At 54.1% G+C, this 25,173-nt stretch overlaps 8 protein-coding genes across 8 annotated transcripts; 6 read left to right on the top strand and 2 right to left on the bottom strand.

Moving 5' to 3' along the window:
* Positions 1–687: 687 nt before the first annotated feature.
* KD926_009201 (glycoside hydrolase family 76 protein) lies at positions 688–2,217 on the top strand (the record flags this gene model as incomplete). Its single annotated transcript, XM_053101814.1, has 3 exons — positions 688–765; positions 843–1,574; positions 1,633–2,217. The coding sequence occupies 3 exons, from the start codon at positions 688–690 to the stop codon at positions 2,215–2,217; spliced, it is 1,395 nt and encodes a 464-aa protein (XP_052954712.1).
* Positions 2,218–4,033: 1,816 nt separating this feature from the next.
* ireA (bifunctional endoribonuclease/protein kinase IRE1) lies at positions 4,034–7,534 on the top strand (the record flags this gene model as incomplete). The annotated part of the gene is made up of 2 exons (XM_053101813.1): positions 4,034–7,020; positions 7,078–7,534. The coding sequence occupies 2 exons, from the start codon at positions 4,034–4,036 to the stop codon at positions 7,532–7,534; spliced, it is 3,444 nt and encodes a 1,147-aa protein (XP_052954711.1).
* An 850-nt stretch (positions 7,535–8,384) lies between these two features.
* KD926_009199 (uncharacterized protein) lies at positions 8,385–11,494 on the top strand (the record flags this gene model as incomplete). The annotated part of the gene is made up of 2 exons (XM_053101812.1): positions 8,385–8,629; positions 8,764–11,494. 2 exons carry the CDS (start codon positions 8,385–8,387, stop codon positions 11,492–11,494), a joined length of 2,976 nt encoding a protein of 991 aa, XP_052954710.1.
* A 281-nt stretch (positions 11,495–11,775) lies between these two features.
* Positions 11,776–12,956, bottom strand: KD926_009198 (branched-chain amino acid aminotransferase; the record flags this gene model as incomplete). Its single annotated transcript, XM_053101811.1, has 2 exons — positions 11,776–12,815; positions 12,881–12,956. The coding sequence occupies 2 exons, from the start codon at positions 12,954–12,956 to the stop codon at positions 11,776–11,778; spliced, it is 1,116 nt and encodes a 371-aa protein (XP_052954709.1).
* Positions 12,957–13,944: 988 nt separating this feature from the next.
* On the top strand, positions 13,945–15,853 carry KD926_009197 (deoxyribodipyrimidine photo-lyase PHR1; the record flags this gene model as incomplete). Its single annotated transcript, XM_053101809.1, has 2 exons — positions 13,945–15,251; positions 15,313–15,853. 2 exons carry the CDS (start codon positions 13,945–13,947, stop codon positions 15,851–15,853), a joined length of 1,848 nt encoding a protein of 615 aa, XP_052954708.1.
* Positions 15,854–16,578: 725 nt separating this feature from the next.
* KD926_009196 (putative C6 transcription factor) lies at positions 16,579–19,141 on the top strand (the record flags this gene model as incomplete). The annotated part of the gene is made up of 2 exons (XM_053101808.1): positions 16,579–17,810; positions 17,866–19,141. The coding sequence occupies 2 exons, from the start codon at positions 16,579–16,581 to the stop codon at positions 19,139–19,141; spliced, it is 2,508 nt and encodes an 835-aa protein (XP_052954707.1).
* Positions 19,142–20,758: 1,617 nt separating this feature from the next.
* Positions 20,759–21,573, top strand: KD926_009195 (uncharacterized protein; the record flags this gene model as incomplete). The annotated part of the gene is made up of 2 exons (XM_053101807.1): positions 20,759–21,033; positions 21,099–21,573. The coding sequence occupies 2 exons, from the start codon at positions 20,759–20,761 to the stop codon at positions 21,571–21,573; spliced, it is 750 nt and encodes a 249-aa protein (XP_052954706.1).
* A 641-nt stretch (positions 21,574–22,214) lies between these two features.
* KD926_009194 (Zn(II)2Cys6 transcription factor) lies at positions 22,215–24,312 on the bottom strand (the record flags this gene model as incomplete). The annotated part of the gene is made up of 5 exons (XM_053101806.1): positions 22,215–22,955; positions 23,011–23,145; positions 23,195–23,568; positions 23,681–24,032; positions 24,181–24,312. 5 exons carry the CDS (start codon positions 24,310–24,312, stop codon positions 22,215–22,217), a joined length of 1,734 nt encoding a protein of 577 aa, XP_052954705.1.
* Between the last annotated feature and the right edge of the window lie 861 nt (positions 24,313–25,173).

Genomic DNA, 25,173 nt, shown 5'->3' with positions numbered 1-25,173 from the left:
CCCCCCCCCCCCCCCCCCCCCCCCCCCCCCCCCCCCCCCCCCCCCCCCCCCCCCCCCCCCCCCCCCCCCCCCCCAGGGCCAACAGTTGCTAAGATCGCTCGGTGGGGACCAGGCGATCGATCAGCTGCAGCGCTAAAAATTGCTTAATTGTCCGCCGAGGCGGCCAGACGGAGTGAGCGGATGGCTGGTCTGTGTTCGAGGGATGAATGAAAGGGAAGAAAACGATGGAAGGGAAGGAGGGAGGAGGGAAGAAGAAGGCCGTAGGAGTAGTCATCATCCCTTCCTCAGGCAAGGAACCCCTCGATCCCTCAGGCACCGCGTCGGAGTATACCACAGTACTGTGTCTTCACCAACTAAACTACGGCCGCGAAAAGAGACGCAGCACCACCTCCTCCCTTCGTACAACCTTGACCATCGCTCTCCGTCGGGTTGGTTCCAGCCTTTCCCGCGGGCGATGTTCGCTCCATTCATCACTTGAACCCATTTCCGGCCATTCATTCCACACCACTTCCACTTCCGTTTTCTGTCATCCACAGTGACTAACCAGCCCGACTACCTACTTACCTACGACGCCCACTCGCCCTTTCTTCTCGCCCTGTCTTCGGCCCTGTCTCGTTGTGAAAAAATCCGCTATCCGAACGGACCTCCTTCATCTTCCCATATCTACACGCCACGATACTATCCGCCATGCGCTATCTGCCATGGATACCAGTACTGACCGTCTTCCTGGCTGGCCAGGGAGCCGTCTCTCAGATTCAGTTGGATGTCAGCGATTCTAGTAAGCTATCTACTACCTGCCACCACTGCTGCGACTGCCCCTCCTGGCTTGCTCGATCCTCTAGTTCCTGGCGGATATTGACGAGATCCCTTCCCTCTCAGAATCGATCAAGAATGCGGCCGCGACGTCGGCATACAACATGATGAGTAACTACCACGGCAACGAGTCCGGCCAGATCCCCGGAAAGCTCCCCGATACCTGGTGGGAAGGGGGCGCGATGTTCATGACGTTGATTCAGTACTGGTTCTGGACGGGCGACACCTCCTATAACGAGGTCACAACCCAGGGCATGCTCTGGCAGAAGGGCAATAACGACTACTTCCCCGCCAACGATAGCAACTTCCTGGGAAACGATGACCAGGTCTTCTGGGGCTTGGCCGCAATCACCGCGGCTGAACTGAACTTTCCCGAGGAGGACGGACAGCCATCGTGGCTGTCGCTCGCCCAGGGCGTTTTCAACACGCAGGTACCGCGCTGGGACACTACCGCTTGTAAGGGAGGCCTGCGATGGCAGATATTTCCTTACCAGGCGGGATATACAACCAAGAATGCTATCTCCAACGGCGGTCTATTCCAGCTAGCAGCCCGGTTGGGGCGCTATACGAACAACGAGACCTACACCGAGTGGGCCGAGAAGATCTGGGACTGGAGTGCCACCACCCCCTTGCTGAAGATGGATGAATGGACCATCGCGGACACGACTACCATGGAGACCCAGTGCACTGATCACGGCGATCTCCAGTGGACTTACAACTATGGGACTTATTTAAGCGGGGCCGCATACATGTACAACCTGGTAAGTGTGGCTAGAAAACGCCTCGAGGCACGCGGGCAACCGGACTGACGAGAGCTAGACGAATGGCGGAGACAAATGGACGAAGGCAATTGACGGCTACCTTGGGACTACGCTCGACAAGTTCTTTCCCAAGGAGTTCGGGGGAAATGTGATGTCGGAGATTTCCTGCGAACCCAACATGATGTGCGACCGCAACCAAGATTGTTTCAAGGGATTTCTCTCCTCTTGGTTAACTTTCATGACGACCATCGTGCCTCATACCGCCAACCAGATCATACCGAAGATTCAAGCTTCAGCCCAAGCCGCGGCCAAGCAGTGCTCCGGGGGTAGCACGAAGACTCAATGCGGACGTCGCTGGCACCAAGACAACTGGGATGGTTCCAAGGGACTAGAGCAGGACATGAGCGCGCTGAGTGTCTTTGCATCGACCATGATTACCCACAAACAGGAAAGTCATTCCCCGTTGACCTCGGACACCGGTGGCACCAGTAAAAGCGACCCAACTGCCGGTTCCGGTCCCCAGAAGCAGCCGAACACTCCCCGACCGATCACTGGAGGCGACCGTGTCGGCGCATCGATCCTGACGGTCGTTGTCGCCGGTGGCTGGGTCGGAGCTGTAGCTTGGATGGTCTATGGCGGGTGATAGCGCGGGAAATTTGTGCGACCTGAACCATGCTTCATTATCCTGGAAATGGAAATGCAGTAATCCTTTTTCATTCCTGACTTTCAAATTTCCATTTTTCTTTCTCAAATTTGTTGTCTCTTGATTTTCTCTCTTCATTTGTGATTCGTCGAGGCCTGTTGAGCGCCTTGCTCTAATGAATGACTGTACGCTCTACTATTCGGGTTAGTGATTGCGCTGGTATGTAATTTGGATATTACCCGGGCGGGTGGCGGCGTTTGTAGGAGTTTTTCCCATCAAATTATTTGGCTCTAGGATCCGTTGCAATTGACAGGACGTTGCTGATTTCGTAGGTAGTACTCCGTACTCCGTACTGGACAGCGTACCCTTCCCTAACGCCCATCATGCAGGCATCCTGGGGGGGGGGGGCTGGACGGACCATCATACCCGATGGCAGCGATCACTTTGACAGATGCACCGTAACCCACGGTGTGGTATACTGCCGTAGTATTGATCTCGTAGACAGCTGTGGGCAGGGAAGGAGTAAGACGGTGTACATATTTCTGGATGGTGGATGGACGTTGTTGGTAGTATTTCGAAAGGGGAGGGTGGATGCGTCGACCAGTCTGGGCCGCTGACAGTGCGGGAGATCCGCCGCATTGTGCCGGCCCGTCGGTGTATTTTTGTGTATTGCCAATACTTCTTTAGGTGTACAGCCTGGCGAAGTTCACAGAAAAGTAGGTAGAAGAGAGAGGGAAAAAAAGAAAAAAAGCGCACATGCTAAGGTACACAGTATCTACCTACATACACGGGCTGTCTATGTTCGGGCTGTGTCCGGGCTGTGTCAGATCATAGGTACCTACCTGGGGAGCAGGGCTGGTACCGTCAGAATACAATACGGCGGGACGGATGTGCGTCAGCAACAACCGGCGCTAGTCCCGATAGGGGCAGAGCGAGTCTTATCCGCGAGGAATTCCGTTTGATTAACTTATGATTTATGACTTTATGAGTGATCAACTGACCATAGGCATCGGAAGGATTGCTCCGATAATCTACTCCATAAAATTGGGTTTCTTTAATGTACTCCGTACAGTTAACTACAGAGGCAGGCCAAAGAGGCAAAAAGGTTCTTTCGCCTTCCATCACATCACGGCTCCACCGTCAATTCACCCTTGAGACTCGAGTAAGCCAAGTGAGCCACTGCTGACTGCCTTAGGCTCTTACGGGGTAGTTTTTCGGCCCCTGGAAAGGCACGCCATCACACACTTGACCCTTTTCTCTCCTTCCCACAATCTTTTTTTCTTTTTCTTTCTTTTTCTTTTTCCTTTTTATCAGCTCTCCCTTCAATAATCATCTTTCCCCCTCGTTCTCTTCCTTTCTATCTCTTCCTCTTTCCCCTCGCTCTCCATTTTTGGTCTCCTGTACGGAGTAAAGACACAACAACCATACCGTTTTAACGCCCGGTCAGTATTTCTCCCGCTATGCAAAGAACCGATGCCCACAGTATGGGTCGACCAGTCCAGAACTGACGGAGTGATTGGATCCAAGATTAGCCTCGTTCGTGGGTGGACAGTACCGCTGGGTCTGCTTCTGCTTCGCTCGGTGCCGGAACCACCAACCACTCAGCCTTTTCCGCCCTCTCTTTCATCTCTCCTTCTCTCCCACACAAACGCCCACCCCCCGTTTTCCTCTCCTCCGGCTCATCTCCCCCGTACCCAAAAGGGAAAAATATTGATAAGCCAATTCCATATCCGATGGGACGCGGTTTGTCACATCCCGTTGTCTTCGACCAAGCTACTCTCCTTCGTTTGCCTGGCCCGCGTTGTAGTCCTCCAGGATGCGGTGGCGGCTGCCTGGCGCCCGTACGAGCCTCCCCGCCAGCGTCGCACTCCTTCTGCTCCCCGTTCTCGTCGCTCCGCAGCAGCTGCACGAACGCCATGACCGTCCGTCCGCCGTGTCTGTTCCCCTCGATCCGACCGGACATCTCCCCGATAGTCACCCCCCTCCGACGTTGAACGTGAAGTCCAACGATGCGAGCGCCCTAGCAACTCTGGCTCTGGCGGGCTCCGGCCGCGCCGTTCGAGCCCCTCCTGCCCAGGCCAGCAGTCCCTCTGCCGGCCTGGCTCCGCAGCTCCATGCGCGGTCCTTGCAGGACTGGGAGGTTGAGGATTTTGTTCTGCTGGCGACCGTCGACGGTTCCATTCACGCACGAGACCGTAAATCCGGCACTGCCCGTTGGGCCCTCGAGGTCCCCAGCAGTCCTATGGTCGAAAGCATTTATCATCGCCAAAATCGGTCCAGTTTCGACCGTACCCAGCCGCAGGATGATTATATATGGATCGTTGAACCTAGTCAAGGAGGTAGTATCTTCATTTACAGTCCCGACCCCGATGCCGGCCTGCAGAAGCTCGGCTTGACCGTCAAGGAGCTGGTGGACGAGACCCCTTACTCAGGAACAGATCCCGCGGTCACTTACACAGCTCGGAAGGAAACCACTCTCTACACCATTGACGCCCGCACTGGTACGATCTTGCGGGTCTTCAGCTCTCGGGGCCCCGTGCCCGCGGGCCAAGAGTGTCGCAAAGTAGATGGACTCGACGTCGACCCCGAAGAATGCGAATCTCCTTCCGGCACCCTGGTTCTGGGCCGCATTGAATACGCCGTGGCCATCCAAAATACCGAAACCGGGGATCCCATATGCACCCTAAAATACTCGGAGTGGTCGGCCAATAATCGCGACATGGACCTCCAGAGTCAATATTTCCGGACGATGGACCAGAGTCATATATACAGCATGCATGACGGGGTGGTGCTCGGTTTCGATCATTCTCGCATGGAGCGGCCTCGCTACACACAGCGGTTCTCTTCGCCGGTGGTGCGAGTGTTCGACGTGGCCCGCCCGATCAACGTCGACTCGCCCGAGGCAGCCACGCCTCTGGTGCTCTTGTCCCAGCCCCTGCAACCCCCGGATCCGGACTATGGTTTTCTGGACGACCGAGACACCCGCGTTTTCATTGACTGCACAGATGCAGGGGGCTGGTATGCCATGTCTGAAGAGACGTATCCCCTGGTGACAGGGCGTGCCAAGATGGCGCAGTGCTATGAAAAGGATTATTTCCGCCAAGGGCAACCCCTGACGAGCCTGTCCTCCAACCAACAGCGTGATGCACTGACTGGTGTTCATTCGCTCAATGGTCCCCGCATTGTTCGACCTCACATCCCCAGTATCTCGGGGTCGTCCGTGGAGCGCTCCAACGACACTCCGCGCGACCTAATCCGCAATCCCTCCGAGTTGGCCCTGCCCCCCGCCTTGCGCCACAGCGCCATTATCCGCAAGAGCTGGGACAACGTTGTGGACATTTTCGTGACAATGTTGCTCCTACTTTTCTGTGCCTTCATTTACTTCAATTCTCACCATATTCAGGAGTTGGCGAAGCAGAAATTGGATCTCAAGAACATCATCTCTTCCTATGGGCAGCCATCATTGTCTACCCCGTCAACCCCTATTGTTAGCAGCAATCCATTCAAAAGCGACAGTAGTCCCGCGCGACGGGTACCTAACGTAACCATTGACGTCAACGTGCCCGAGGATCAACAGAACGACGGCGATGCCACGCCGAAACCAAGCAAAGACCGCAGCCTCCTGGCGGCAGACACGACCCCTCGCGTCCGGATTAGGGAGCCCTCGCGCGGTCCAGAGGGTGATGACGATGTGGAAGACTTGACGCTGGACGGCATTGATAAGCCTAAGAAGAAACGCCAGCGGGGTCGTCGCGCAGGCCGAAACCATCGACGTGGGAAGAAACCGGGTGCCGACGTTGAGGCAAAGGAGCCGGCAGATCCGGCCGGGGATGAGTCGAACAACAGCCTTCACCCTCCATCCCGGTCGGAGGCGGAGGCTCCATTAACCCGCACCGTTTCCAACGAAGTCGTCGAGATGGACGGAGTTCTTCAGATCGGTCGTCTCAGAGTGTTTACTGACGTTGTGCTGGGACACGGGAGTCATGGCACGGTGGTGTACCGAGGGTCCTTTGATGGCCGGGACGTTGCAGTGAAGCGTATGCTGGTTGAATTTTACGATATCGCCTCCCACGAGGTTAGTCTGCTCCAAGAAAGTGATGACCACAACAATGTCATCCGCTACTTCTGTCGAGAGCAGGCGTCCGGTTTTCTCTATATTGCCCTGGAGCTATGCCCTGCATCTCTGCAAGATGTAGTTGAGCGACCGTCCGATTATCCGCAACTAGTGCAAGGAGGATTGGACATGCCGGACGTCTTGCGTCAGATCGTCTACGGCGTCCGCTATCTTCACTCCCTCAAGATCGTCCACCGGGATCTAAAGCCGCAGAATATTCTGGTGGCAATGCCTCGCGGGCGCACAGGCTCTCGCTTCTTGCGACTGCTGATCTCGGATTTCGGTCTATGTAAGAAGCTCGAGGACAACCAAAGTTCGTTCCGGGCCACTACGGCCCATGCGGCGGGTACGTCTGGCTGGCGGGCCCCTGAACTCCTGGTGGACGACGACAAAGCTCCATCCGCACACAGCATCGAATCCCAGCACACCGAATCCTCCGAGCCTGCCGTGGTGGACCCGCAAACCAACCGACGAGCCACTCGCGCCATCGACATCTTCTCTCTCGGATGCGTTTTCTACTACGTCTTGACCAGGGGCAGTCATCCTTTTGACAAGAACGGCAAATTCATGCGGGAAGCGAATATCGTCAAGGGCCACTTCAATCTGGACGAATTGCAGCGCCTGGGCGATTACGCATTCGAGGCCCATGACTTGATCCAGTCCATGTTGTCCCTGGATCCTCGCAAGCGGTAAGCCATTATCGTCCCTCTGCCAACCGGTGTGGACCTCATGCTAACTTGTTGCAGACCGGACGCCAGTGCTGTCTTGACCCACCCGTTTTTCTGGCCTCCCTCCGAGCGGCTGAGCTTCCTTTGCGATGTATCTGACCACTTCGAGTTCGAGCAGCGGGATCCCCCTTCCGATGCATTGCTTTGCCTGGAGTCGGTTGCGGCGCAGGTGATGGGGCCGGACATGGACTTCCTCCGTCTGCTCCCCAAGGAGTTCAAGGATAACCTGGGCAAGCAACGTAAGTACACCGGCTCGAAGATGCTGGACCTCCTCCGAGCATTGCGCAACAAGCGTAATCACTACAATGACATGCCGGACCACCTCAAAGCCCACATTGGCGGGCTTCCCGAGGGGTATTTGAACTTCTGGACCGTTCGGTTCCCCAGTCTCCTGATGAGTTGTCACTCGACCATCGTGGATTTACGCCTGACGCGGAGTGATAGGTTCAAGCGGTACTTCACGGTGCCTGAGTGATGCCGGCCTATTCGTCTCTTGAACATTTCTTTTTATTTTTGCCTATTTCGCATCTCGGACATATATGATCGGTGACATATGCTTTACTTTTTTGTTCCAACCTTGCATATAAAACGGCACACATCCATACTACCAGCTACAATTCCTTTGCAAAATCACCTTGCTCTTCATCTTCATCGAACTTCTCTTGGCAGCATTGCTGCTTTGTAATCGTACCTCGATCCGTTAAATACGTCGCTCATTTGTATTTATTGCCCTGATTGCTTGGCGTACGTTTCACCGTAGGTATGTATCTATGGACGTATGATTGAATTCTTCTTGTTCTACATCTAATTTTGGGGACGCGAGTCGTTTGTTCCTCCCGGATCCCAGCCGGACGTACTCCGTAGGGATCCATGGATGGTTCCGGCTGGAATCGACAGGTCCAACGGGCCAGACGCGGCCGAAGTGGGTCCCGAACCCCCGGCGGTGAAAACGCGTGCTTCCGCGTCGCTGCCGACCAATGGTTTCCTATCTCATGCTTTCTCTTCACCCGGCAAAATTGACAGGTCTTCATGAGGACTGTCCACTGCTTGGGCGTCATGATTCACTACCTTCGCCCGGTTGCCTTGTGTTACTCCTCTCAGTGACTCAATTCACTATTTCTCCCCCAACCAAGCCCCCCTTTGACTCCGCCTTCTCTCTCATCCACCTCACTCACCTCACCTCTCTTCCTTCCCCTCCACCACGTCCCCTCAGATCTTTCGAACTATCTCTTCTCCGTTGATCCGTTCATGTTTGATCCTTGTTGACCTGATAATGTCCAATTCCCATACAATCTCTTAAAAAATTGCCTTTTGCTGCCGTCAACATGGTTTTTCTACGTCTCACCGTCAAGGTCTATCCCCGCGACCAACTCCACTCCTCTTCCTCCCATTCCTTCCGCTCGATCGCCGGCGACCGTGATCGTGATGGATCTAGTCGGAGCTCTTCCACGCCCGGGGGCGGGAAACCGGCCTGCTTCATGCTGGTCCTCGAACATCCAGAGGAAATAACATTGGGCGGGCTTTCCAGTATGATCCAAGAGAGATGGAAGAAGCTCAGACCTGATGTGGAGTAAGTAAACCCTGAACTCGCTCCCTCCCTCTCCTCATCTTTCTTTTGCCTGTCGGTCCTCAATCGCACGGTGGCATAACTACTTGTCAGCGAGTGTAGGTTTGGTTAAGTCGCTAACGAATATGATGGTTTAGGCCCCTGGAGATCAAGAAGTTGCTGGACGATTCCTACGATTCGGATGATCTTGATGTCGATATGACTGTTGCCGACGTTTTTGTGGACAATGGCCGAGCTCGCGCAGACGGAAGTGACCAGCGCGGCATCGTGCGGGTCATCCAAAAGCCGGCCCCTTATGCCCCCGTACGATTTCCATCGGTGACTCAGGACTGGGACGGCGCGGCGAATGAGTTTGAGCGTCAGGTCAAAATCAAGAAAGAGATGGTTGATAAATTCCCAACCATTCTCGAGGAGCCGCACCAAACCCCGGAATTCGACCCCTACAATTACCCTTGGCGTGCATCGTCTGTCCACGACCAGGGTCATGTCAAAGAAGGCCCTCTGCCATCTACAGAGAGTGAGGAAATCCCAGGATCTCCCCAAGAGTGGGCTGACAAGTCTCTCCTCGATGAGGCCAGTGTACCGGCTCGTCGTGGAAGCACGATGGTCCCAACCCCCCAGCGCAAGCGTATGGAAAGTCAAGAGTTGGGTGACTGGCCTTCCTCCTCCCCAGCCCCAACCCACCAGGGACAACAAGCAACTCTCAGTCCCAAATTCACAGAAGCTGAAGCGCTTGCAAACGAGCCCCTCTTGGAATTGCCGGAGGAATCTTATGATGAACAAGAATCAAAGTCACCTTCCACCACACCAAAAGATCCATCCCACACAGGGCGTTGGCTCAAGCCAGCCCCGTTCAAGGAGTCGTCTCAGGCCAACCAGACCAGCACAAATGTCCATGAGCAAGCCGTTGAGCAAGAAGATGGGGACAAGGAAGACGACGAAGAAGGCGACGAAAAAGACGATGAGGAAAGCTCCAGTGATTATCAGACTAGTGAAGAAGTTGGAGTCGAATCACATGAACATCGCGACGGGGACGGTGATATTACCATGATCAGCAGTGCTTCAAAGGAAAATCAAGACCCCACCGGACCCATCCGTGGCGATGCTGAAGATCTGGTGTTCAACGAATTGGCAAATGCCGAAGGCCCTGTTTTTTCTTCCAAGTCGTTGGGCAAGAGGAAAAAGAGCCAGGAAGATCTCGAGCCGAACAAGGAGCCGCGCCTGGGCCAATTCAGTAGCCGTACCATTTCATCACCCAACCAACCGAAAACCGAGTTCGAGTTCGAGAAGCCCGTGACTCCCGTAATTAGTCCGTCGCGAAAGCGAGAGAAAACGCCCTCCTTTTCCGGACTTCCTCGTCGCCCGAGCTTTTCCGAGCGGCCAGAACTTCCTCAAAAAGGTCTGGGACTCGGTATTACTAAAAGTCCACCTAACAAACAACCAGTGGTTTACGATCTATCTAAGGGTTCTGTGGGGTCTTCCAAACAATTGTTTGGTAATAGCACACCCTCGAGCAGTGCGCCTATTCCCCATTGGGGCTCGATGCTCCAGAACCGCTCGACTCCCTTGAACGCACCGTCCTCCAGCCCAGGAGACAAGGGCAAACAGCTGCATTTGGCGCTTCGCAAGGACTCTCCAGCTGGTAGACCGCCTGGACAGCGGTCGGTTTCTTTTGCAGACGACGACGCTTCAATCATCAAGTCTGGATCGACACCAAAGTCGGCTTCTGAGAACATCGCAAAACCGCTTACCAGTGTTTCATCAGATAGAAGACTGTCGGGGTACGGCTCTATGATATACCCACCTCATATTACAAAGGAACAATTTGACGAAACCGAAAAGAAGGCCGAAGAAGAAAGAGCCGCAACGGACAAGCGAGAAAACGAGCAACCGAAGGAGCTCAGCAAGAAGTCCAAAGCGGCCAAAAAACAGGGTCTGGATATCAATTATCGCCGCATGCTGGATGAAGCCCGCAGAACCCTGGGTCAAATCGAGAGCGCGGCCAGGAAGAACTCCAATGCTACCTTGAAGAAACTACGTCTCAAATATGAAACACAGCGACGCGAGATTGATCGATTGGAGGCATCTTTCCGAAATCGCAAGGGAAACACTCTGGTTGTCCCGACATCTGACACCATGTCCCACGAGGACACGCCTGCATCGAAGAAAACAACGGCCAAGACCCGGAAGAGCCCGCATCCTCAGTCACAGCCTCGAGTTGGTAACAGTACATCCAAGGCTGCAAACCCAGAATCTTCCGCCAGACCTACCCATGCGCAGGCCAATAAAACAGCAACGAAGGTGATGAACGATCCGGATCTACCCTTGGTAAAAACTTTGAATCGAACCGGTAAAACAAGCAAGTCTACTGCCACCACAGTCGAGCGTTCGGTCCCCAAGCAATCTTCTCTTGATGACGGAGTTCTCATTTCGTCTTCAGAGTCTGAGTCCGGTACCCAATCTAAGAAAAAGAACTCTGTGAATGATGACCAGAACCCAGCAAAAAAGGCGGGTACATCTCAACACGGCAATGTTGCAACTGCTCAATCCCGCACCAAAACATCAGCAACTCCCTCAATGCCGTTGCCGCCACAGCCAAATAGCTCGCAGAAGCGGCCCAGTCTGCAGTCGATCAAGGCGGATCAGAAGAGGAAGCATCAGGAGAAATCACAGCCGAAACCATTGAAAGCCTCGCGTCAGAGCGAAAACGTCATGGACTTGTCGTCGAGTAGCTCGTCAAGTAGCTCGTCAAGTAGCTCGTCGAGCAGCGATGACAGCAGCAGCGAAAGTGGAAAGAGTGATTCTGACAATGGCGATATCAAGTCAAGTGGCCAGGTGGAAAAACTCAGCTCTGCCAAACGCCGGTAGTTGAATTTTCGCTCCTTTCGGTTCACATTTTGAAGTGCATCTCTTAATGGTCTTATTTTACCAGGATTCCCAGATGCACTCTGTCATGACTGCCACTGTTTACGATATGTCTGGTTAACAGGTACTAAGGTACAGTACTTTCGTTCGCGGGTTCTGACAGGGTAGAAATATCACGAAGATTAATGGAAGTTTTTAACATACTGTATTCCTATTTTCCCACCGTATATTGGTATCTGAATTCTTTCGTCCTGGCTTATTTCATCTACCTACTTTACCTTACCTTACTCTCTTCCCTCTACCCAATCCTGTGGCGGCTTCTGCACCGTCAAATTCCAGCCGAATTGATCCTCAACCTTACCGGCCTGGACGCCCTTAAGTGCCTGCAGCAATTTTACGCAAATGTCGCCTCCGCTCTGGCCATCCGCGCCGCAGTGGAAGGTAAATTTATCGTTGCGCGAGCGCATCGTGATGCTCCGGATCGGCACCAAGGCGGCCGCCGTCCCAGCCGCAACCACCTCACTGAACTCCTTAATCTCCTCGTAGGCGATGCGACGCTTCTCAACCGCAAAGCCAAACATCCGCCGACCCAGCTCACACACGGACTCGGCAGTCACGGAATCGATCACATTCTTGCTGTCAGGCTGCACCAGGGTCACGGCGCCCGAGCCGGGATCTTTTCGCACCCCTATGAAGGCCGAGGTAGAGAACTCGTCGATCTCCGATCGCGTGCGGCTGTCCAGATGCAAGGTGATTCCGAATCCTTCCGCTGCCGCGCGGCCACTGTGTCGCAACACCGGCGCATAGTTTCCGCCGACTTTGGCAGACCCCGTGCCCTCAGGTGCAGCACGATCAAAGTCTTCGAGTATGAGGCCATCGACGGCGTGAACCCCGTGATATACGCCGGTGGGCATGACGAACACCACGAACGTGTACTCGTCCGGTGGGCTGAGACCCAGTTGCGCTGACGATCCGAACAGCAAGGGACGGATGTACATTGCGGCGCCGGTTTCATGCGGAGGCACGAACTCGGCGTTGGCGCCCACGGCCAGCGTCACGCACTGCACGAACAGGTCCTCGGGTACGGGCGGCATGGACACAAACTCGGCGGAGTGGCGCATGCGCCGGGCATTGCGATCGGGACGGAAGATGGAGATGGATCCGTCCGCGTGTCGAAAGGCCTTCAGACCCTCGTAGGCCTGCTGGCCGTAGTTCAGGGCCGGGGCCATTCCGTGGATAGGAAGATGAGGAGATCGGACGAACTTGGGAGCGGTCCATTGGTTGCCGTTGCTACGGGAGAAGTGGCATTCGACATGTCCGTTCACTCGAACGCAACCGACGTCAGCCAGTTCCGTTATAGATAAGACGATGGATTGAGTCTTGACTTACCTTCCCGGACCTTGAAACCCACGTTGGACCAGTCGATCGCATTGGTGGGGGCCGGAGGGAAGTCGTGAGATGCCATTGAGAAGAAGTTCGATAGAATGAGACGATAAGTGGAATGGAGGGAGGTAATTGAAAGCGAAAGGGATGCGGTTGTAGATTATGAAGAAAGTGCCGGAGTGTAGAAACGATGATGGATCATTTTCCCGTGGGGGGCATGACGCACGGGATGCGCTTAAGCCGAATGGAGTGAGTCACCGATTGGACTTCCCCCGCCGTCTCTTGGCGTTTCGCATCTACTTACAACATTTCATCACCAGCGCCATATAATATCAGGTAGACAAGATGGTGTGGTATCAGGCTGATGGATGAGCCCAGTGTGCTGGAAGGTACCGATGCATTGCCCTATCGGTTCGAATGCGTTATACCAGCTAATGACGGGGGTTTACGAGGTCGGCCTTGATCATTGTTGACGAACATGATCGAAGCCATCGAGGAAACTTTCGCTGGAAGACAGAATCAGACATGTTCTTTCGTGTTTGGAGCGGGAGTTTGTGCGATCTCGAGACGCCCAGCAGAGTCAGCCCGACATCGAGATCGAGATATAGATATATGGATCCGCCTGGGTTTCTTTGTTTGATCCCCCTCTCCTTTAGGGGCTCGGCTTTCGAACCGGTGACTTGGGTGCACCATCCAGGCCATAGAGTGCCATGCGCGCGGTCTAGAAGGAACTATCGCCAAAAGGATGCGACCGAAGTGCTGCCCGGCCTAGACTTCATGGTGGATGGTATTATCTGTGACTAGTATCTACTCCATAATAGACGCTTTTGAGGCTGAATGTCGATCAAAGATGAGTGACGATACTGCACTGGAGATCGTGCGCATCATCCTGATTCCTGAATGATTCTCCCAGTCGCCATCTCCACCCGCGATCGGGTGTTGACGTCACGCATCGACGTCGATCCCGATCGATGCAACCAGGAATGTTACTGCATAAACTCCCCACTTCGCTCCAAGTGCCTTAATCTAGGCCCTTATATCAATAGTAAAGGCCCTTCACCCCCTTCGGCATGTTTACACGCCCCCGGTCCTTCCAGCAGCTGATTATTCTAGATCGACGGGTTCTCTGCCCACTCTCTCGTCGCACGCTCAGCATCATGCCTCCCCAGAAACGCAAAGCCACGAATAATTCCACGAGCACCGGAGATGCCAATGACCCATCCCCGGCCGCGAAACGCGGCAAGCCGGATCTGACGCGTCCCCATCCTCATGCTCGACAGACAGAAGACTTTGGCATCGTGCTGCGCGACTTCTATCCGCCCGAGATGAACAACGAACGCTGTGCCGCCTACAATAATGGCACAATAGAACGCCCGATTGAAACGTTGCAAAAGGCCTACGAGGAGACGCAGGAGGAGCGGCAAGCGATTCAGCCTGGTAGGGCTGTTGTACACCGGTTTAAATCAGATCTCCGATTGCATGACAACCGCGCGCTGCAGATGGCCTACCAGGTGGCACGCGACCATGACGTCCCGCTCCTGGCACTCTACATCTTCTCACCGGAGGATTTGACCGCGCATCTGGCCAGTCCAGCACGGGTGGATCTAACCATTCGCACACTGGGTCAACTCCAGCGAGATTTGGGTGAGCTGGACATCCCCCTCTATATCGAGACCTGCCAGAAACGCAGTGGGATACCCCAGCGTATCCTCGAATTATGCCAGGAATGGGGTTCTAACCACTTATTCGCCAATCTTGAGTACGAGGTAGATGAACTGCGCTGCGAGGCCACTTTGATCCGACTCGGGGCTCAGAGTGGCATCAAAGTCGAGGCGGCCCATGATAGCTGCGTCGTCACCCCCGGTCAGCTCGCAAGTCAACAGGGAAAACAGTACGCGGTGTACACGCCATGGTATCGCTCATGGGTCGCCTTCTTGAAGAACAACCCCGAGTACCTAGAGGTGGTCGACGAGCCCGGCGCCAATCCGGGAGATGCCCGCAAGCATTTCAAATCGTTGTTTGACTGCCAGTTGCCTCCTGCACCGGATAACAAACAACTCTCTGACGACGAGCGAAAGCATCTGCGCCAACTATATCCAGAAGGCGAGCACGAGGCGCTACGCCGGTTGGAAGCGTTCCTCGATGAGAAAGTCCGTCAATATGACGATGGCCGAAACATCCCGGCGCAGCAAAATACGTCCGTCCTCAGCCCGTACTTCGCGTCCGGATCGCTCAGCGCTCGAACTGCGGTTGCGAAAGCGCGCCAATCCAACAAAAATCAACTGGATCGCAATGATCCCGGAACAATGGTCTGGATCAGCGAAGTGGCGTGGCGTGACTTTTATAAGCATGTCCTTGTCCATTGGCCATTCATCTGGTTCGTCTTCTTCTCCCTTCCCCATAAACCACCTTGTCTTTCTCCTAACCGATTGTGTTAGTATGAACAAATGCTTCAAGCCCGAATTCACCAATATCGAGTGGGAGTACGATGCTGACCAGTTCGAGGCGTGGTGCCAAGGGAAGACCGGCTTCCCCATCGTTGACGCAGCTATGCGGCAGCTGAAACATGACGCTTGGATGCACAACCGACCGCGCATGGTGGTCTCCTCGTTTCTTTCCAAAGATCTGATGATTGACTGGCGACGCGGCGAGCGGTACTTCATGGAGAATCTAATCGACGGTGATTTTGCCTCTAACCACGGCGGCTGGGGATTCGGATCCAGCACGGGAGTCGACCCGCAGCCGTACTTCCGTATCTTCAACCCGTTGCGCCAAAGCGAACGATTTGACCCGGATGGTGCTTATATTCGTCAATGGGTCCCGGAGCTGCGCGACGTCGAAGGCGCCGCCATCCATGAGCCTTATAATCGGGGTGCAGGCAAGATTGCGCAACAAAACAACTATCCGCGGCCCATTGTCGATCATGCCACGAGCCGGGATCGAGCGTTGGAACGGTACAAAAAGGCCATTCAGGGGTAGAAAGGCATTTTAAGCACTCTCGATCGAGTTGGCATTGAAGGCATTCGGGAGGTTGAACACAAAACTGGTGGCAAGACGGTGTTTTTATAGATAGGGGGGCTCTTCAGGACCTCGTGCCCTTAATAATGACCATGGGTTGCAGTAAAGAAAAAGTACCGTGGCACATCGTCATCCTCTAGTCCGTAACTAGTGGCGATCGAACTCCGTGCCTGCATGATCGACCAGGATGCTACTTTGGGGAGGGGACCGTAGGCCGTTGCAGCATCATTCCGATGAAGATGCTCCCGGTGCCATTCTCCAGGGATAATCGAGTCTGTTCAAGTCGTTGAATGGGTGTACCATGGGTGTCCACCGTACAGTTCTTTGCCTCGCAATCGCATGACTAATTTTAGCGTGCGGAGAAAGTTTGGCGGCTTTTCCCCGCGATTCCTTCCTTCCCTTCTTTCTCTGCTCTCCTTCCTTCATTTCTCTCTCGCGCGCCCTCGATCTCTCGCACATTTCGCCCTTCTTCATCCATCTCGTCAGCTTCATTCGTTGATCCCACGCGGCGCTTCTCGGTAGGCCCTTCATTTTTCTACCATACTTCTGCCCCCTCGGCAATGCTAGTGCTGACTGACTTCCGTGATCCGTCCTAGTCAACTACCTTTCTCGATACTCTGCAAGCCCTTCCCCCTTCGTCATACACACCTTCATACCTTTGCTGAAACCACCAATGTTGACGTGAAATGGATTCAGCCCAGTCGGCGGAGGTACCGTCAGGCAGTGCCCCGGGGACCTCCGACGACCCGCCCAACGGGCCTGCCAAACGTCGGTGGAGGCGCAACCGCATTGCCTGTGACTCTTGCCATGCCCGTCGCGTGCGATGCGACCGCGCTTTCCCCTGTTCCCGCTGCCTGCGGAGTGAGATTCACTGCGAGTTTACCCGGGAACGTCGCAAGCGAGGCCGCATCGCTCGCGCACGTCAAACTGATCCTGCCGATGCCATTGACAAGCCCTCCGCTAAGCCTCCAACCCGTCCCGAAGGAGCCCCCGAACTTGCTGCTACGACGCCCCTGCCCAACGCTTCCCCACCCTCCAGTCTTCAACATCGATCGCCGGTAACCAATGACCTCACCGCTTCCGCCGCCAGTGTCGATGAACGCCGATCACAAGCCGATACTTCTGTGCCACCCCGGCGGTCCGGGCCTAGTCTTGGAGCCAACGCAACGGAGGAGTGGCTGTCCGCCGCACATGTATCGCCTAGCTCATATGACATCCTGGGAGGCGCTGGGGTGCACGAGGGCCCATTCCCGCGCATGTTCGATTTATGGAATGGCGTCGACCTGACGGATCACAACGGAAATACTCCTCAAGGTGGGAAAGCCACGGGCCTGCCTCCAACTCCAGGCGTGTCGTCAACCGCACTGAAGTATCCCGCATTGGAACCCCTAATGCCTTTCCTCGATGCGAACCTGCCCCGGCGGCTAGTGTTTGATTTGTTGGAGTTGTATTTCACCAGCGCTTTTTCCACCCACATGCATCCTGTATGCCACCACATTCATTGCTACGTCCTGCGCAAAGCATCCTTTCTGTGTCGAGATTATCCCCGTCCCAGCAGCCCCGCTCTGTTGGCGAGCATGCTATGGGTCGCTGCGTTGGACGACCGGGCCTTTGCACTGCCCATCTCCCCGCCCCAGCGAAAGAAGATCTGCCAATTCCTTTGCGCCCTTACCATTCGGTTGCTGCGACCGTTGATACATGTATCATTCAAGGAGCAGGGAGGCTCTCCGGCCAATGATCCCACGTATGCTCCGGTGGGTCAGGAATGCCCTCCTACCACTGTCCATCATCCCTTCGAAGGAGGAGGGGACGATCGAGGCTTAGTCGGACCTGCGGGCTCTCTAGACGATGTGATCACTTACATTCATGTGGCATCGATAATCTCGTCTAGCGAACAAAAGGCGGCCAGTATGCGATGGTTGGTTTGGACTATCCCATCAATTTCCAGGTACATCGCTGACCAGCTTACACAGGTGGCATGCGGCATTTACTCTGGCAAGAGAGCTGAAATTGAACCAGGAGATCGAAGTGATGCCGCACGTCGATGGCCAGACAGATGGTTCCAGCCCATCGTTTGATTACTCGTTACCCGGATGGAACGGCGTGGACACGGGCCCCTTGTTCGATTACTCTAACCCAGCCCGACCGAGTCTTAATTGCGTTTGCGACCGTGGTCATGATGCGCAAGGCACAATCACCGAGGAACATCGTGAAGAACGGCGGAGGACGTGGTGGCTGCTGTACATTATGGACCGGCATCTTGCCCTGTGCTACAACCGGCCCCTGGCCCTGTTGGATGCCGAAAGCGAGGATCTCCTACTACCGCTAGATGAAAGCTCGTGGCAAGCCGGAAACCTACACAGTAACAGTCCTAAGCCTGACGGGCCTCAGTGTCTGCTCTCCGGGGATAAGAACAAACGACGAGTGTTCCCCAACTTCATTTGCCATGACCACTCGATCTTTGGCTTTTTCTTACCCCTGATGACGATCACGGGCGAATTGATTGACTTGAATCAGACGCGCAATCACCCCATGCTCGGCGTGCGCCTTCTGGGGAAGGATGTTTGGGAGGTGCAGGTAAGCGAGGTCCTGCGTCAACTGGAAATCTACAAGGCCAGCCTCACGACCTTCGCGGCCACCACCACCTCGGAGCCCGAGGCGTCGCTATCCTCGACCTTTCCTCCATCTAAACCTGATCCACCGCCTGCCACCGAACCCAGCCTTTCTCAGGCGTACTCCTGGCACACGCAGACAGTCGTCTCCTATGCATCTTATCTAGTACACGTCCTCCATATTCTCCTGGTGGGCAAATGGGACCCGGTCTCCCTCATTGAAGATAAAGACTTCTGGACATCCTCCCCGGCTTTTGCCTCTACCATCTCCCACGCCCTCGATGCGGCGGACTCCGTTGATCAGATCCTCCGTTTCGATCCGGACATCAGTTTTATGCCGTACTTTTTCGGCATTCAGCTACTGCAGGGAAGCTTCCTTCTTCTGCTGATCGTCGAACGGCTACAGAAAGAAGCCGGCGAAGGCATACTCAACGCGTGCGAGGTAATGATTCGTGCCACCGAATCTTGCGTTGTTACCCTTAATACCGAATACCAGCGCAACTTTCGTCAGGTCATGCGGAGTGCCGTCGCCCAGGCGCGGGGGCGTCCTGTGAATCATAGTGAGATTCGCCACCGACGTAAAGCCGTCTTGGCTCTCTATCGATGGACACGCAAAGGCACCGGGCTGGCATTATAAGAGTGTCCATTCCTCTTTTGACCGGCGAACATAACATCTCCTCTTGCTTCGCTGTGCTTTCACTCTCTACCCTCTGTTTCTCGGAATCACTACTTTACTTCTACGGACATACTACAGGGACTGCCGAAGTGCTCTTTGGCTGCTGACCTGGTAAATATTTGATGTGCCCACGGTGGGCTACGAAATGGATGATATGTATATAATTATCTGTACAATGTGACTGTGTGTGGTTAGACTTGGACTTCACACCATGGCCCCTGATTTGGATCTTGTTATTAGCTCATTGGCTTGTTTAGTCTGCGCATTCTCCAGGGATCGCTACCGTCTGCAGTTTCCAACGCAGGGACTAACCCCAGTAAGCACACATGCTTTCCCCTCGGCGGCAAATCATGCACCGATTCGGCTGGGGCTAGTCGTTACCTTCAGGGGAATTGTTGTAGACACATGGGAAAGCTGCATACGTATGTACAAAGAAGGGATCGTCTGTCGGGGAAAACTGCTCATTAGTGCCGGTTTGCCCCCGTATACTTCGGATATTTAGATCTCTAGCTAGTAATAGCAGCTAAAAGGCAAAAGGTCAGTCTACCTCGTGATAAAGTTTGGCTCCACCTCACGCACTGATGAGGTGCTAGCTTGGTCAGCTCTTGCTCCGTGCTGCTCTTTCGACCGACCACTGTTGTACGGAGTCGAGAGGTGCCCGTTGGTGAGATCGGCGACGGTGAACCCATCCCATCTCTTTCTGAGACTGTCTTGAACTCAGAACCGATCGGTGGGATCTCTTCTCGATACCGTGCAATTCCACCCGGCAATGGGAATATATTGTCAATTACTGGCCCGAAGAAGCCAGCGGGCCCGACCAGAAGTGTGTGACCAACCCCAGCCTGCATGGAATCAGAGCGGAGTGGCAAACCAAGGACGGTATAGCAATCTTCCCCAGATAAATTGATTCAACCGGGGTAGTCAAACGGTTCGTCAATCGGCAGGAAGACGGTGAATTACCCCAGACCGTCGACACGGCCGGGCCGAGACCGGTTGACGAGTCGGTTAATTTGACCAACCGAGCGGAGATTTTCAGGGGAATCTGGGGAAACGAGGCACGCTCGGTTAAATCGCTGCAGCTCCTCCTCTCCACATGCCTATCATACGGTCAGCTATTGAGAGATTTCTGTCCAGAAAGTGCATGGCTTCCATTTTGCCGATGGGTCCAGGCGTCGCGACGATGTCGGTTCTTTTGCCTCCTGCCATGCGTTGAGTACATGTGCGAAGCAAGTCACTTGCCTGTTTCAGGATTCGGCGGAGAATCGAAAAGAGATAAATGTGTTCGATTCCCCGGACTTTTTTTGCCCCATGGTTGCTTGATCCCTATCCTCAGATCTGTATCGCTGTGATTCTTCGATTCTCGACGGTGAGACAGGAGTGAGTCGCCATATCTTTGAGAACAAGTACTCCGCCCCAAGACCTTCTATTGATAATTGAGGTCGCCTTGACTGCATTTCCGTCCGGGATCCGAGCCGAGTACTATCATCCCGAAGTGTCATGACCGCTGTCTGGTGATTCCCAGCTCTCTGTTCGTTGAAATCGCATTGCTGTGCCAACTGAAGGTTCATCTGCTCCAACATGGCCGATAGCACTCTTCCATTTGATTTCCCTACGTGGTCGTTGGATGCGCTGGACGCTCCGCACGCCCTCAGCCTGGAGACTGGCTTCATGAACGAGGACGAGCTGCAGCGATATCAACTTTCCATGCCTGGATACGACGAAATAGCGGCGCAGCACTTCTTGGGCAATGGCCCGGGGCCAGCAAAAGTGGAGCAGCAGATGTCGGCAAAGACGGACAATTTCTACGACCCGCTGACCAACTACGCGCCGACGGACGCGGATAAATTTCCTATGTACGTCTTAGTTGGTACTCATCATTCATGTGGCACAACGGACTGAACTGACCAAGGCATTTTAGATTCCCGCAGTTTTACCACTTGTCCAAGGATCCCCTCTCGCTCGATGACTTGTTGCGATCCACCTCGCAGGTGGCCACCGAACGAGCCCTCTACATGAACAACGCAACGCTACCGCAGCATCCCATGCCCGTTTCGCCTTCGTCTCTCTTGGATTCCGGCGCTTCGCCCGACACTAGTCATGGATCGTATAGTGCAAGCGACGATGGTTGGGAATGTCATGCACAGATGATGGACCTCCCCGAAGTATTTGTGCCAGCCGGCGCAAGTGACGAGGACGAAGGCCTGACTCCGCTGGAAATGCCCGACGGCAGCACACGCTTTACGGCTAATTGGCTGCCGGTGGATCCGCAAGGTGGATTCACCATCGGCTCGCCCGAAAAGCCTCGTTCGGCCGCCAGTGCGGGCAATCTCTTCGACCTCGAGTTCATGAACTACCGCAAGGAGGCCTTCATCACTACCGATGCTGGCGTGTGATCGTGCCATCACTGCGACTCAGCAATTCAAACTCAACACAAAAGGGGCCGTCCATAGGCTTTGCTCGGCGGCATTCGCCACCCAAGACTGCGAGACTGGTCACTGACACACCCCTTCACCTTAGTTAAGGAACCGTTGGTGACGGCATGACGTTGGTCTGTGTCGACGATATAACCGACCTTACTAAATGATATCGAACCCACGCCTCATCGGGGCGCAACTGCGATAATGGTCGATTTGACACATACGACCGCGCCAAGGGAAGATTAGCGCTGCTGAGCAGGCGGACCGTCCGTACTCCGTAAGCAGCGAGTCTGATCATTTCTTCAGTCCGTATATAGTGCAAGATTGCCAATCCTGTGATCATCTAAGAGATTTCACTGGACTATTCATGAGTGTCTGGATCTTTTCCAAAATATAAAAGCAATACATAATGAAGGGGCTCGTCCTGTTCACCATCCCAAAGTATCCAAAAGTCCTGTATGCGAAAGACGCCTGCATCCGATTTATCACGCCCAAATCCAACACCAATACCAAGATCGCTAGATATAAAAGACACAAAGCCCAAAAAATGATAACGTGGAATTATAACAAGGGGGGAAAAAGGTAATAGAGGTCAGACCAAAGTCAGGAGCACGCCATCATTTGTGCTCGGGCTTGACGGCAGAAGAGGTGCACTGGTTCGAGAATACTGGGAATTCCAGCTTCTTGCCGATGAATTGGAAGACCTCGACTAGAAATTCCTTCTCGACCATGCCATCTGCAAACGCATCCAGTGCCGTCCGTAACACAAACATGATACGCGACACAAGACAGCCCGGGATATTCTGGATGTAAAACTTCATGCTGCGACAGATATTGCAGGCAAATTGGTATCGTTCCTGTAGCCCCATCACGCTGACTAGACCGCTGTCTGTGGCAGAGATGATCAAGCAAAACGCCCAGTAGAAGCACATGGAAGTAGCAAGTAATATATCGGGGTATTGTAGGATTTTGGCCGTCGTGGTATGCATCGTGCTGGGGTTGCGGCACCTAAATACTGGGAAACCGTCCGCAGTCTCATTATCTAGTTCCTCGCTAGGTGGTCCAAGTGGATATGTGTCCGCACACATCGTCTTCCACGTATTTAAACGAGTCTGGAGCTCGCCAGCCTGTTCCCATATGGAAGACTGCATCGCCACCAGCTGACTCGGGGCCGTTGTTCCTTCTTGTAACAGGGCCATGAACTCGTCAATTCGATGGAGATATCCCGGGATATCGACAGCTATATCTAAGAGCTGATGTAGGATATCCTTTGGCGCGGCATCACCCGGCCAGGGGACGCTCAGCCATTCTTTGGATGCCATGAAAGTTGGCTTTCGATGCACCAGGGCGGCAGTAACCTAATAGCATGAGCAACTGTCCTGGTTATCAACATCGCCCGAAATATCCACCTACCCAGTAGAGTCGCAGATCGACGAAGAGTGACCGTTCGATTCCATAGCGGTGCCGATAGGGAGTTCGCGTGCGGAGAAGCTCGAGGCCTCCAAGCTGGTGTCTGAATATTGAATCACTGGAGCTTTGTTTAAAAGCCTAGCTAATGATGAGCATGATCACTGTCAAAGACTGCCGGTCAACAGACCTCAACGATGGTAGCGAGCAGGATAGCCACCAATACTTCGGTAGAGATGCTCTGTTTTGGATCATATAAGGCATTCTGCAACTGGCGCAGTACCCGAACATACCGCGAGTGCCCGGCAACCTCGACTGATAGATTTCGATCCGTGCGCCCGGCAAAGGTGAGCGACGCCGCTTCAAACGCGTTGCATATAATGGGCGATAACATTCGCGTTTCCGAGGCCTCTCGCAACGCAATAGTCCCACCATACTTCGTGTGATCCTTGGGGCTAAAATTACTGATCAAGCGTTCGACGAAGAGCTCCATCACCGCGTTGGCTAGAGCTGGATCTGTCAGAAGGTGCTTGGGGTGCGTTAAAGACGAGGCCGTAGCAGATGCTAGAGTGTGGTCAACAATCGTAGAACTGAAACTCCAACTTTGTTCACAGCGACGGCATATGGAGCTGTGGAATGGGCCGGGAAGACAAAGAGCGAAAGGATGTTCGCGTACAGGCTGATTGCGACCCAGAATCACCATCTTTGTCTAAGACTTGAGTCTCCGAACAGTGATCTGGGGGACTTTCCGCCAGGTCCGGCGCATCCGCGTCCTCGAATTCCTCGTCATCCCCGTCGGATCGGATACTATGTATGCTGCTGCTACTCTCTTCGTGCTTTATTGGGGGTAGATTCGCAAGGCGGCGGGCTTCATCCAGCTGGCGCCGAAGGCTGTCACAGGTTCGCGTGAGGTTTTCGATGAGTGTGGATTGTTGAATGTAATGTCGGTCTTTCTTGCTAGTGCCATATTCGCATTCCGACGGAGTGCCTCGAAGACAGCATGCCCCGCATGGCTTTACTCTGTCGCACTGTGGTGGGGTGAGATGGATTAGTCACAGGCAAAATGCGGTTGGGCGTAAGGGCGACGCCATCGCAGGAGGAAAAGGATGCAACGAAACTCTCATTCTCGCCCAATATGCTGCTTATGGGCTCAGGCGGGCGGGCAGATTGACGAACCTTGACTTTGCGTTTATGACAATTCAAGCACGAATATGTGGGTCGGATCTTCTTTCGCGCCCCGGACTTGGCTGCGACCGTGAAGTTCGAGGAGTCGTTTTGCGGTCGGCCATCCCCGTGATAATTGCCCATGGCTGCAACAATGCCGAGGTGGAACAAGAGAAAGGGGAGGGGGGAGAGACGGAGCTCGTGGTATCGAAAGACCGATAGTCAATAATGACAGACGGGAGCTTTGGGGAGGGGAAAAAGATGAGCAACAAAGTCTATTGTGAACCTGCGCAGTATGGACTATGGACGGCCAGTTGGTCACTAAAGAAATTGGAGTGCACCGGATTGGGGTTTCGGTCACACACTAGGCACAGTAGGGGCCATTTATGCACGGTTAGTGGGGGACGTCCAGGCTGATTATTGGAGAACCCATGAGAACAATGACGACTCGATCCTACCCGTTGCTTGAACGCTTCCCTCGACGTGATCCGATCCCACGGTTCATCTGAACCCTATGCAAGTTATGTTGCTGACCGTGTCTTTCAGAGACCCGAGCCTGCCGTGGTACTGCACAATGCACATCCTCTTTGCAGGGAAGGGGATGGGGGACCGATCGATGTCGCCGCACCACCGGCGACACTTGAGGCTGGTGACATGTCATAAATATTGATGGATTCGTCTCCGCACACTTAGTCCAATTGCGCCAGGGGTTGTCCGTTCCTCCTCCCACTGCCCATTCTCTTTGCGTTCTGTAACTAGTTAGCGATATAATCTGCCTTCGAATGAATGGCATATGCCCCTGGGTGCCGGAGTTCTGCTGAAGTTCATGTCGAGATGAAATCTAGCTCCCAATTTGTGCAACCTATTTCTTTCCAAACCATCTCCAGGGGGTGGAAAAACGGAGAAAGGCGCTGTAACTGAAACATCTGAGGAGCCTGCAGTGATCGGCGAGTTAGTTTCCCGCATCATCTCGAGATCGTCGTGGCAGTGCTGAATGTGGAAAGC

Source organism: Aspergillus affinis (assembly GCF_023601865.1).
Source record: "Aspergillus affinis strain CMG 70 chromosome Unknown NODE_64_length_189858_cov_85_443443, whole genome shotgun sequence".
Lineage (NCBI taxonomy): Eukaryota > Fungi > Ascomycota > Eurotiomycetes > Eurotiales > Aspergillaceae > Aspergillus > Aspergillus affinis.
The sequence above is the reverse complement of the archived record's forward strand: the minus strand, read 5'-3'. Positions and strand labels throughout refer to the sequence as shown.